This window comes from Diprion similis, chromosome 3 (genome assembly GCF_021155765.1).
Source record: "Diprion similis isolate iyDipSimi1 chromosome 3, iyDipSimi1.1, whole genome shotgun sequence".
Taxonomy (NCBI): domain Eukaryota; kingdom Metazoa; phylum Arthropoda; class Insecta; order Hymenoptera; family Diprionidae; genus Diprion; species Diprion similis.
Genome location: NC_060107.1, coordinates 5,255,020 through 5,267,077, shown reverse-complemented (window position 1 = coordinate 5,267,077; position 12,058 = coordinate 5,255,020). Strand labels below are relative to the sequence as shown.

Here is a 12,058-nt window from a genome sequence, read left to right as displayed (position 1 = left end):
TATTACTATTATTATAACGTCCTTGTGGGTCTAATCCGGGTTTAATCGTTCTCAGATTTTCGCGTGTAACGTATATTATATATATATATATATATATATATATATATATATATATATATATATATATATATATATGGGCTGTGCGTGGCTCAAACATTTATTACACATGTGTAATAATAATAATAATAATAATAATAATAATGATAATACAAATAGTAATAATTTGTGGCTACGTGATCGTCAAATTATTCTTTGCCCCAGATCCTTGACTGTTGATAACGCGAAGATTTTGCAATGTATAAGTATAACAACTTGAATATGTATACAAATTCTAAAGTGGGATATGCGTTATTGCAAAAAAAAAAAAGGAAAGACAAAAAAAAAACGAAACACGTATACACCTACATGTGTTATACGTATTCGTTTGGGTTTTTTTCCCCTTATTTCCTTGTTGCTGTTGCGGTTGTTATTGTTGTTGTTGTTTTTTTTCCTTTTTTCTCCCTCTTCAACGCTCAATTCACATATCTTTTGTGCAAAACTTCGCAACAGGATATATATTTTCAGTATATATATGTTAATACACATGAGTATAAGATAAACTGTGACAAACGGGCTTTTTCAACGTCTAAACTCTTTTCGAAACTAACGTCATTGCGTTGAAGATGCGTGTAACCCGCTTGCATGCAAATGTAAATTGTATAATAAATATACATATATCATATGTAATCACCGTTTCGCTTTGCGCGAAAACTGGGGAAAAAGGTCAGGGTAAAAGAAATCGGTATACATATATGTATAACGTTTCGAGGGAAAAACAAACATTTGCGGAAAATTTTATCTTCTCTTTTTGTTTATTCTTCTTCTTCTTTTTTTTTTTCTTTTTAATCTAAATTCACCTCGAATTCATCTATATTGTGTCAGAAGATATTGGGATTGATATAATATTTTTTTTGTTGAATACCAAATTGAAAACTCTAAATCGAAATTTTGTAAACCTTATACTAATTGAATCTGAAATATTACCGATACGAAATTTTTTCCTTTTTTTTTTCCCTTAGCGAATCGATTGTATTATAGATGCATATGTATATGTATGTGTGTCTGTGTATATGTAAGTATACACGTGAATTGAAATCTCGAATTTTTCAATTACCGTTTACATTTTAAATCAGTATTATTATAATATTAAGCTGCATAATGTGCACAGTCGTGTATAAATCATTTTGTATTAAAGATTACAGTCATTTGTCTACGCGCATATGAAACATTTTAAATTCTTAGTTCGAATTCGGTTTTACCGTATTAAATTTTAACGTTAATATTTATACAATATGAGTGTTACACTGCGCGTAATTTTACTCTGGCATTTAATCAGAACAAGTTATAAGACGACGATGATTACGAAAGCCGCCTGCTGCAGTTGAAAGTGATTATTATATACGTGCTCGTGTTCGTGTTCGTGTTTTACCGGTAACGGCCAGACCGCATTCTGACCTGTTTAAATGATGGAGAAAAAAAATCCGGTCAGGTTAATCCCAAAACTGTGCAATTCGCAATTTGAAAAATTCCTTTGCAATTCATCGTCCAGCTTTTTGCGGTTCTCTTAATTTACGATCGGCAAATCCCGATTTCCCCGTTTTAGTCTGATAGAAAGAGACAAGGAGGGGGGAGGGGGGGGGGAGGGGAGGGGGGTTTTAAAATAATACGATAAACGAAATATACAGAATATCGTTTTATTTTATAAAATACGACGAAGCATTCTTTTTTTTTTTTTGTTTTCTAATATCTTGAATTTTAAACTAGAATTTTTATTTCTATTAAAAAGAAAAATAAAGATGAAAAGTTCAACGAGCAGCAACGCGTCGCAAGGCCACACAGCAGATACGTGGCTCTTGGCCAAATTTTAGATACATATATACAATATACATGTGATATATTATACATATAATGCATATGTGTATTAGGCGAAGTTTTATTTCCGATTAATTGGCGCGGCTGCACAGAGAATTTAGTGAAAATCGTATATTATAGGGTGAACATGTGCTTGCTCGGTCTCAAGGGTTCGTTATTGTTACAATTTTCGCTCTGCGCGGTATTTGAAATATTTATTTATTCTGGTTGAAAATTCTTCGCATGATACCATAGCTTGTCTATTGTTTTTTTTAAATATTATTCTGTTCAAATTTTATTGCCAAAATTCACCTCTCGTGAAATATAACATCAAAATTTTTTTTTTTTGTTCTTTTGCTCGTTTGTTTGTTTGTTTGTTTTTGTTTTTTTTTTTTTTGTTTAGCTCAAAGAAACAGTTTTTCTTTCGATTATTATTTGTCTGTAATTATTTAAAATAAGACTAGGAGATTATTTTCGATAATTATATTACTATTTTGATTTCCCAGTGAGAAAATAATTATTGTTCTTTCATTTATTTATTTATTTATGTTACTTATGACAATTCATTTGATGATTTTATTCGAAATTGCGGATGTTCCTGTTTTTTTATTTAAACGAGACTTTCAACGTGTTTCGATAATTTCTTATCGGGGTCAGATCGTATCTGCCTCGTTCTAAATTCGTATTTACAGGACAATAGTTATTACAATTTTTACGATATCGTTGAGAAATGATGGTATACTGATGTTATTATAGATTGTTCGCAATATGACCGCAAAGCTTGCATGCCGCGGAGTTTTCTTCCGATAAATAATTCATTTCCTCATTTTCTACGGAAATTTGACGCAATCGCTTTAATGAAATATGTATATCCACAAGATATTTCACACGATAAAGCAACTTTAATAACGCGTAAAAACGATGTGCTCAGGTTTTTTTTTACCTGTAAGAGAATCATATTCAAACGGCTTCGTTTTTTTTTTCTTTTTTTTTTAGTTTCATTTTGTCCCTGAAAATTATAGATTTTTGTCCGAAATATAAAATTCCTAATTTCTCCGTCTTGGTCTCGGTTAATAATTAATCTCGACACCGTTATAATCTCGTGCAAAGAACGAGAGAAACAAAATGTTTCCCACAATCTGAGAAAGGTGATAAAAACGGTCTCGAGGTTCTATACTTCTTTCTTATTTTAGCAAATTCAAAATTCATACTTCGCAAACGAACAAGGAAATCGAATTTTTTCTCATCCATTTCAGTCACATATTTTCCAACTCAACATTTTAGTCTGAATTTTATTACACGCTCATCACGAATCCGAAGTCAGAATTTGATCATTTCTAAATTCAAGATGGCGGATCCAATATGATGTATCTAAAATAAAAAACAATAAAAAAAACTATCAAAATTCAATGATTCTGGCCAAAACTATTTACTCGGGTGTTTTTGGGGTTGCTGATCACGAATCCGGAGTCAGAATTTGATAATTTCCAAATCCAAGGTATAAAAAAATTTTGATAAGTCCAGGACATAGAAATTTTTTAGGTGTAATGCTTAGTTTCCACTTTTTTTTTACGTAGCTTCTTGTCTTCGTTCAAATTTCACGTTGATAGATGAATAATGTACCTGCGCGCGGTACGAAGTTTCCGTTCGAGTGTAAATTGGGCTAATTAGTTATACATTATTTAAAAATCACAATGAGCCTCAGTCGACTGCGGAAATCCCTTACTTCCGGTACAGAGCGCCGCAAGTACATCATTCGTACCCTACATCAGATTCGCGGAATATTTTATGGGTTTTCTGTAACATGTAATGTAGGTCTAATATTTTCACAAGAATATAAAACTTACGGGAATAATTTCTTTCACCTTCCTTTCTTTATTAATTGTATTCAAACGTGTAAGATGGTTTTTTTTTTTTTTTTTTTGTCTTGTTTTAATAATTTTTCACGAGTCTTTCTAATTTTATATACGAAGGATTTGTAACGACCAACTGTTGAAACTAAAACTCTATCGCTACATTTAGACGGTGAAAATCTATAATTTATAAAATCACGCGGCAATTAAGTATTTTATATAAAATTCAGCTCTTGAAAGTTTAATATGCAAGCCCTTCGCCTCTAAAAGAGCAAAAAAAAAATTTTGCAGTGGTTGTCGGAATGGATTAGCGATGCTAATATATAATTTATATTATACATATGTACATACATGCTTCACGGTATAACATATATTTCGCATCGCGTACCTACCGCATTGCGGAAGGAAATTTGCGGGCAGATCTATATTACATTTTAAGAAAAAAATAAAAAAACAAATAACAAAAGGGAACAAAAGATGTCGTCCGACGTGTGTGTGTGTGATTTTTTTCTGTTTTATTATACCTCGTTTCAACGTTTATTTATGTTTATTTATACTGTATAGTAGTTGTTTTGTTTGTTTTTTTTAAATGCTGGGGGGGGGGGGGAGAAAAAATTCAAATTGCCATCGAGAGAATTGAAAAACGTGTTACATATCTACGCGAATAGGTTTAACGAAGAAAAAAGAAAAGAAAAAAAAGAGTCTACATTTTATTTCTTGCGCGATTAACTTAATTAATTTTATATATGAGGGTTTCTCCACGATACCGGCCACTTTTTTTTCGGTTTTCGGATCGAGGTTCTAGGGTAAAAAAATTAAACCACACAAATTAATTTTTTTATACCGGAACCTCTGGCGGTGCCACTCTGGCGATTTTTTTTGTGATATCGTCAGACATACTGAAAGACCCTGTAATTTTTTCAGTAAAAAAAAAAAGTGGCCTTTTTTGAATAAAAAAATAATTTCCAATTTTTTTGGTAAAAAATCAGCGTTACCGGAACGTGAAAATTATTTCAAGTCGTCTGCTCGAAAGCTTACACAAAAATACAACTTTTATGTTTAGACATTTTTTTTCAGTTACTTCAAGTTTCCGAGATATATTAATTTGAAAAAAAAAAAATGGCATTTTCCAAAATAATGAATTTAAAAATCTGAAAAAAATCACGCAGAGTGCCTTTCAGTAGTACTTTCATATAACCAATTACGGGGAAGATCTGAGATGGTCGAAAAAAAAGTGGCCGGTTTCGTGGAGAAACCTTCATATACAAGAATTAATTTAAAAAATCCAAGAAATCCGACCGTCTCCGAATTATTTTATTGGAATCGCACCAAGAGATGCAGCAAAAAGGCGGTGAGGGACGCCTATTTCTGATCGTCGAGTTAAAAGACGAGGCGAGAAGAGGACGCGTGTCTTGCGTCGCGACATCCGGGAGCCACCGAGAGATGCAGGTCGACTAATAAAGTTTCTCGATCGTGATCCAGGGCGGAGCGCGAAAATTGGATCATCTTGGTTCCGCTTTAACTTGCGAATAATTCTATCCATTATAATGCAATAACGCAATATTATTTAAAGCTATATGCGTGTGTGTATATATATATATATATATACACACATTTCTATATGTATGTATGTATGTATATCGAAAGCGTGCGTGGAGTGAGTCGGTTTATCTTTGCTATCTCAATTCTCCCCAACCCGCTGCGGTTTCAAGCTGCGAGTTTACGTCGAGACGAGGAGGAGAACAAGTAGGGAGAATCCCTCGAGCTCGCATGGCTCAGAGCTTTATACTAGAGGCACGCGTTATCAGAAATACACCGTCCGCGATATTGGACGCTGCTTGACCAGCGCCGCTAAACATTGAAAGTTTATATAAAATATTTCGCAGTTCAATTATTAATTATTTGTGCAGTATATTGGAACAGTTAAAATTATTGTTACGCGGCAAAAAAAAGGAAATAAATAAAGGAAAAAATAAAAAAAGGAAGATATATATTCGATTCTATGGTGCTGCAATTCGGGAATCGATAATCTCTCGTTTTCTTAATTTGTCATCAAATTACGGCATGAAACTGTGGATGAATTTTGTGCAAATTTAAATAGACTGCTGGGATTATTTATTTAATTATTTGTTTCTTTTTCGTGTCACCTGTGATGTGAAAAGGGTGCGGAAATGGTCGAGTACCAGGGGTCGAAAGAAATTCTTATAAGATATATAATATAATCTGATGTATAATAATCAATTGTGCAAAATTGAAGAGAAAAAAGTGAATAAATTGCGTATAACGGTGACGCGCGTTTGTGCCAATACCGTTAACATGTTTCAAAATGTGTTGTACGATGTTTTAGAAGTGGGAACCAGCGACGGAGGCGCTTCTGCAAGTACAAGCTCACCGGGGAACAAACGGCGAGTTTTCAGTGGGTGAGTAAAAGTTTTTTTAGTTTTTTTTTTTTTACTTTCTCTCACAAGCCATTTTTGAAAATTTAATTAATATTTTATTTCATTATGTTCTAATCTGTTAAAACATACGTATGTACATAAGACTTTTTTATTCGAGAGATTTTAATTTGAGAATAATTATGATTGAAGAGAAAAAATAAACTCTTTTATTTTATTTCTACCATTCTTCATTCGTGCTTTTATGTTTATATAATATTCGACAAAAATATCAAACAGTTATGATAAAGCGACGGATATCCTACCACGATTAGACGATTATATCATTGACTTTTCCGCGAGAATTTTCCTAGTCAATTTGTCAAACCCAGCGATTACGTATATTCGTGTGAGTATAGTATAGCTAAAGGAAATTTATTCGCGCATGTACGGCTGTAGGATAGAAAATAATGAAATAACTTTATTTTCATTTGAGATAACAAGTAAAATAATATTGTTTAAACCATTTCTTTCGTTTCGATACATATATTATTTTTTTTTCTTTCCTCTGTATTGTTTCTACTGCTTCGAATTCTTCTCAATGCAATCACACGTGTACCTATGTATTGTTGTACATATGGAGCATTCCGAGTGAAATCGAGGAGTCATTTCACACAAGTCATCAGATCCTCAGGCATAACTTTTTTTTTCGGCATTGATTCCACTTCAAAAACAGTCTTAATTTTTTTTTAATTTTAAAGAAATTTTAAAAAGGGGTAACAGAAAAACAACGACATATTTCAAATTCTTCAATTTTATGACCCGAGGGAAATGGCTCCTCGATTTCTCTTGGAATGCCCTGTATGTATACGCACCGTGTTTATTATCTATCGATAAAAATGAACGTAGTAGTACACGTAGTTATACTTTTATCGGAACGATTTATTGTATACTGTATGTACAGGTAGACAGAAATCAGTAAACCTGTTGTAACGTATAACTCTATTGTAAATGAAAACAAATTTTATCCGTAATGATCGAACGATCGTTTTGAGCAAAACATTCGCCGCAGGATATTTAACGTGAATGTGTTAGAAAAAAAAATAAAAAAAAATAAAACAAATTTCAATCGCCGCCGCTCAAGTACAAAATATATATATATATATCATAACTTGACATTGAAAATATTATAGCCGGAAATAAACTGTATAAGTTGGTATATAGTTACACTACTAAGTGTGTTTCGCCGCGATTCATGCACCTGGTCGGCACGTGAAAATTCAGGTTTAGCATTTGGCGTCATACAAGTATAATGTTTAGAATATAATTATACAGGCATTTGTATACGCATCGGTAAAACCGTGTATAAATTAGCCGATTATTACTGTCTCGGAATGTGGAAACGAATTTTTATTTTTCTCCTCACGCTAGCTCGGAGGATTAGAGAAAGGGAAAAAATCAACGAAGGAAAAACAGTATGCGAGTATATACCATGTGTATACAGATAAAAAATTATTTACTCTGACGAATTTCCTATCGCGTGTCAAGAACAATGTCCGTTACTTCGTAGGTTGACCCGAGTAATTATATGTAATTCGGGGGGGGGGGGGGGGGGTTACGCACCTGGAAACTTTGGAAAAACCTGAAAGTATCAGGGGATTTTTAATTTGGTGATGGGAAAAACTGAAAATATCACTTTTCTGTCATGGGAATTGGATGTGATTTTTTGAGGTAATAAGTTTCCTTTTTTTCATCGAGAAAAGAAATTAGTTCAAACTGACTTTTTTTTTTTTTTTTACCTTATATTTTTCAACAATTCGAATTGAATTTTAACCTAATATAGAGTTAATAAGCTGAACGATTTAGGTTTTAGTAACTTACTGGAACTGGAAAAATGTCAGGGAAAACTAGGTTTCAGGTAAAAAATTTGTGGCTACCCTGCAATGTATATTATTGAAATGAATTTCAATAAATTCAATCAATCTAATATATATTATATATATTTATATATGCAAATCTGTAAGCTCGCGGTGTGATTAATATGCCATTTGTAAATAAAGCGATTTTACGGGTTAAATTACGTTTAATATTACAACGCGTTCTGGGATCACTTCGTCATAATTATTATTCGTAATATATTTACAATACGTAAACAAATCTTTATAGTCATTTGACTTCTTCGTGGAACAAGTGCGATGTATTTACGCCTGTATAATAATATGTACCTTGATGCCGGGGAATTTCTTTCGAAACGATTACCCGTTAAAAAACTATACGTCCATAATACACGTATGTGCCTCGTCACGCCTATGCATACGGGTATTTCCATTAACCAATGAACTGAACTCTACGTTGTGGAATTGATGTATGGAATGTATAGCTAGGAAAATGACAAATTTATGTACTGCAGTTTTTATTTATTTCTGTTTTTCCCGAGCTTCATATGTGTTTTTTTTTTTTTTTTATATATATTATTATTATTGTTGTTGTTGCTGTTATTGTTATTATTATTAACAGCTTCATAGCAGAATTCCCTGTGAATTTTCCTTGTTTACAATGTTGCTTTATGAGATACAAGTAAGCATCGGGTTAATTTTATAACGAAATCGCAGCTCTGTGTCTGCATCGAGTGATGTTCGCTACTCTGTGGCTGCACTTACGCCTACTTGCCTCGGGAGAAAATGGTTTTCCGCGTTTATTACAACTTCGCAAAACATCCGATGTCTCATCGTTCCATATGAATTGTAGAGTTCTTATCGCTTATGAGTTACTCGGATTCTGATGCATCTCCAAGTCTAAAAATATAAATAAATATTGTAGGCGAGGACGCACTTTTAGGAAAACCTTCTGTCTTCTTTTTTTTTCATATATGCAGCAATTTCATTTAAAAAAAAATAAACTAATGGAAAAAATAAAATAAATAAATTTAAACCGACATGCTTGAAAGCACGTGGATGTTTCCGGTCGGCTAAACGAAGATCCTGTTTAACAAAATTGTTGTATGTTCTCTTCCTCTTTTCTTTATGCTTACACGAGGCAGAGTTTATTGCTCATACGGTCGTACAGCCGGTCTTTGCCGGCGTGACATCACGCTGCGGTCTTTAAATCATCATCATCATCATCATCATCATCATCATCATCATCATCATCATCATCATCTTTGTTCAGATTTCCTTCACGTTCGCCAATTAGACTAAATTATTTTTATCGTTATTGAAAAACTGTTCGCAATTTATCAGGTTATAGTATAATATAAATAATAATTAATTAATTGAGAAACTTTGAAGCAGAAGAAAAAAAAACAAAAAAAAAAAAAAAACTGCGTTGAGAAATTCAATAGCTTGTGATTTGATTTTGATTTTCCTGGACTTCGAAAAAAATGTATACTCAATTCAGATATCGAAATAGCATTTACTTCCTATAATAATGCTTATATGGGAAATGGAAAATGGTAATATGTGTGTGTAATTTTAGTTTGTACAAGATTTTTTCTCTAATGTTTATTGAATTTGATTTTCAGAAGAAAATGGCTGCCGCCACCGCTACGTAAGTTGAGTCAAGGGAAGGTAGAAAAGTCATCGGCATCGACGTCGGACAGGCTGCCGCCTCTGAAGAAAACTGGATCAGACAAACGGTTCAAATTACCGAGCGGTGACAAATCCGGTAGGGCGGCGTCAGAGGGCGAAGAGGAAGAAGACGTCGAGGGCGAAGACGGCGAGACGCCGGCTTTCCTAGAACAAAACGGGGGCGAGGATGGGGAGGATGACCTCGAGCTTCCACCACCGATGAAACCGATAACAGAGCCAATTGTCGTCGTAACGGGAAACGGACCATCCGGTTCAACGATCCCCGACGAATTGTCCGGAAAAAGAGTAAGCCTTATCCGATGAACGTTAATTTAATTTTTTCTCGCCCAATTTTCCCTGCCGGAAATTAACTCTTACACGCGGATATAATACCTACGTGTGTGCCAGATAATGTTGGAGTGGGTGCACCTAATCAACGCCATTTTATCCGAGACTGCAATTTTATTTGTTATTATTTTTTTATGTCCCGATTATTGCTACAACAATGGTGTAGTTAATTGCTGAACGAAATCGTATTTGCATTTTCAATGCGAATTTTATTTTACACTTATAATGTATATTTATGTGATTTCGCGCTTACAGGGTTCAGAAAATTCCATGAGTAGTTTGGACGGTGCTACGTCTGTTGATCTTGCAGAGATTGAACAGATTGTTAAAGAAAGAATGGTAAGTTCAATGCAACATTATTTTCTAGAGTTTCAGTAAACTTGAAAATTTTATCTTGTAAAGCACAATATGTGAAAACGAAAAATAAATGATAATCTGCAAAACTTGTACCTTACTCTTTGTCATGATAACTATTTGAATTTTTACTGGGTCATTCGATTGCACCTTTTTTTGAAACTAGAAATAAATGGAAGGTCTGCAACAAACAAATCCCTCGTACTATATACCGTTTAACTATTTCTATCGAAGTTTATCTTATGGATAAATTACATCGGCTAAATATAACAGGAACAACACACGGAAAACCAGGAGAGGAATAGTTTGCAGCGAGTGCCTAGTAAAGCAACGGGCAGCGAAGATGCGGTCAGCCTCGGTATATCAGCAGCCGAAGAGACAGATCCAGAAAGCGCAGCAATCATTAAGAGACAGTTCGTTATCAGTGAGTTAGTTGAAACTGAAAGACTATACGTCAGTGATTTAAAGCAGATTGTTGAGGGATACATGGCGCTCATGAGAGATCCTGACAGCGAAATTCCTCTACCTGAAGATCTGCGTGGCGGAAAAGACAAAATGCTGTTTGGCAATATAGAAGCAATTTACGAGTGGCACAGGGAGTGAGTATTATTTATACCTGTGATTTGTAGTATTAATGTTAGTTGAATTTCGATCTAATGGTTCATGTTAGACAGATTTTTTTGGTTGATGAAATTGTCTTTTCTCCGTACAAAGGTTTCCCGATATTTTAAATTTAACACTATTTTAAATTGCAGTTTTTTCCTCAAAGCATTGGAGCATTGTCTGGAGAGACCACAAGATTTGGGTCCACTGTTCAAAAAGTATGAAAGGAAGTTGCATATGTATGTTGTCTATTGTCAAAATAAGCCAGTTTCCGAGTATATTGTGTCTGAACACATCGACACATACTTTGAGGTAATTATTGTAAAAATATACAGTCTCAATTGAAGCGTTAATCGAATTCTGCGTCTAAGTTAACGTAAAATTTACAGGAATTGCGACAAAAGTTGGGTCACAGGCTTCAGTTATGTGACTTACTTATAAAGCCTGTACAGCGAATAATGAAGTATCAATTGCTGCTGCGTGAGGCACTAAGATTAACAGAAAAGACGCAAAATCATTCAGAGATAGAAGGTCTTCGAGCGGCAGCACATGTTATGCACATCATTCCCAAAGCAGCCAATGACATGATGGACGTAGGAAGGTTACAGGGCTTTGATGTAGGTCAATCTTTTCCTGTATTTCACTTATTCAGATTTGTGTCCTAGCTTTAGTGATTTAATATTTACGACTTCAATATTTTCAGGGTAAAATTACTGCCCAGGGAAAACTACTACTTCATGGCCCGCTATTAGTTTCTGAAATAGGAAATGTACCTGTACGCGGAAGAGAATGGCAGGTTTTTCTATTTGAGCAGAATATTATATTTAGCGAAGCTGTTGGAAAGAAAACCCAGTTCACCAATCCCGCTTACATATACAAAGCTCATATACAGGTAGGTTCGGTTTCTTATTCGCAAAAACTTAGGTTTTTTCATGAAATTGATATGCTTTCGCAACCAACTGTTTCTTGACAGTCAGTTGAATGTTAGACTCAGAATAATCCTTAATTATCAATAGAGTAGAAATTGTGGATCAATAACACAAATTTTCTCTTCTAACTTTCCAATAAT

At 33.9% G+C, this 12,058-nt stretch overlaps 1 protein-coding gene across 7 annotated transcripts in view; it reads left to right on the top strand.

Annotated features, from left to right (window-relative positions):
* LOC124404430 (kalirin) overlaps positions 1–12,058 on the top strand; it is a 48,777-nt gene that overhangs the window by 32,334 nt on the left and 4,385 nt on the right. For all 7 annotated transcript variants that reach the window (XR_006929009.1, XM_046878541.1, XM_046878539.1 and 4 more), the window contains 7 exons: positions 6,091–6,163; positions 9,639–9,990; positions 10,288–10,371; positions 10,660–10,985; positions 11,142–11,301; positions 11,379–11,606; positions 11,693–11,881. Coding sequence is in view for 6 of the 7 variants with exons in the window: in XM_046878541.1 (XP_046734497.1) it covers positions 6,091–6,163; positions 9,639–9,990; positions 10,288–10,371; positions 10,660–10,985; positions 11,142–11,301; positions 11,379–11,606; positions 11,693–11,881 (1,412 nt within the window). In the remaining variant the exon portion in view is untranslated. The remainder of the gene's footprint in view (positions 1–6,090; positions 6,164–9,638; positions 9,991–10,287; positions 10,372–10,659; positions 10,986–11,141; positions 11,302–11,378; positions 11,607–11,692; positions 11,882–12,058) is intronic.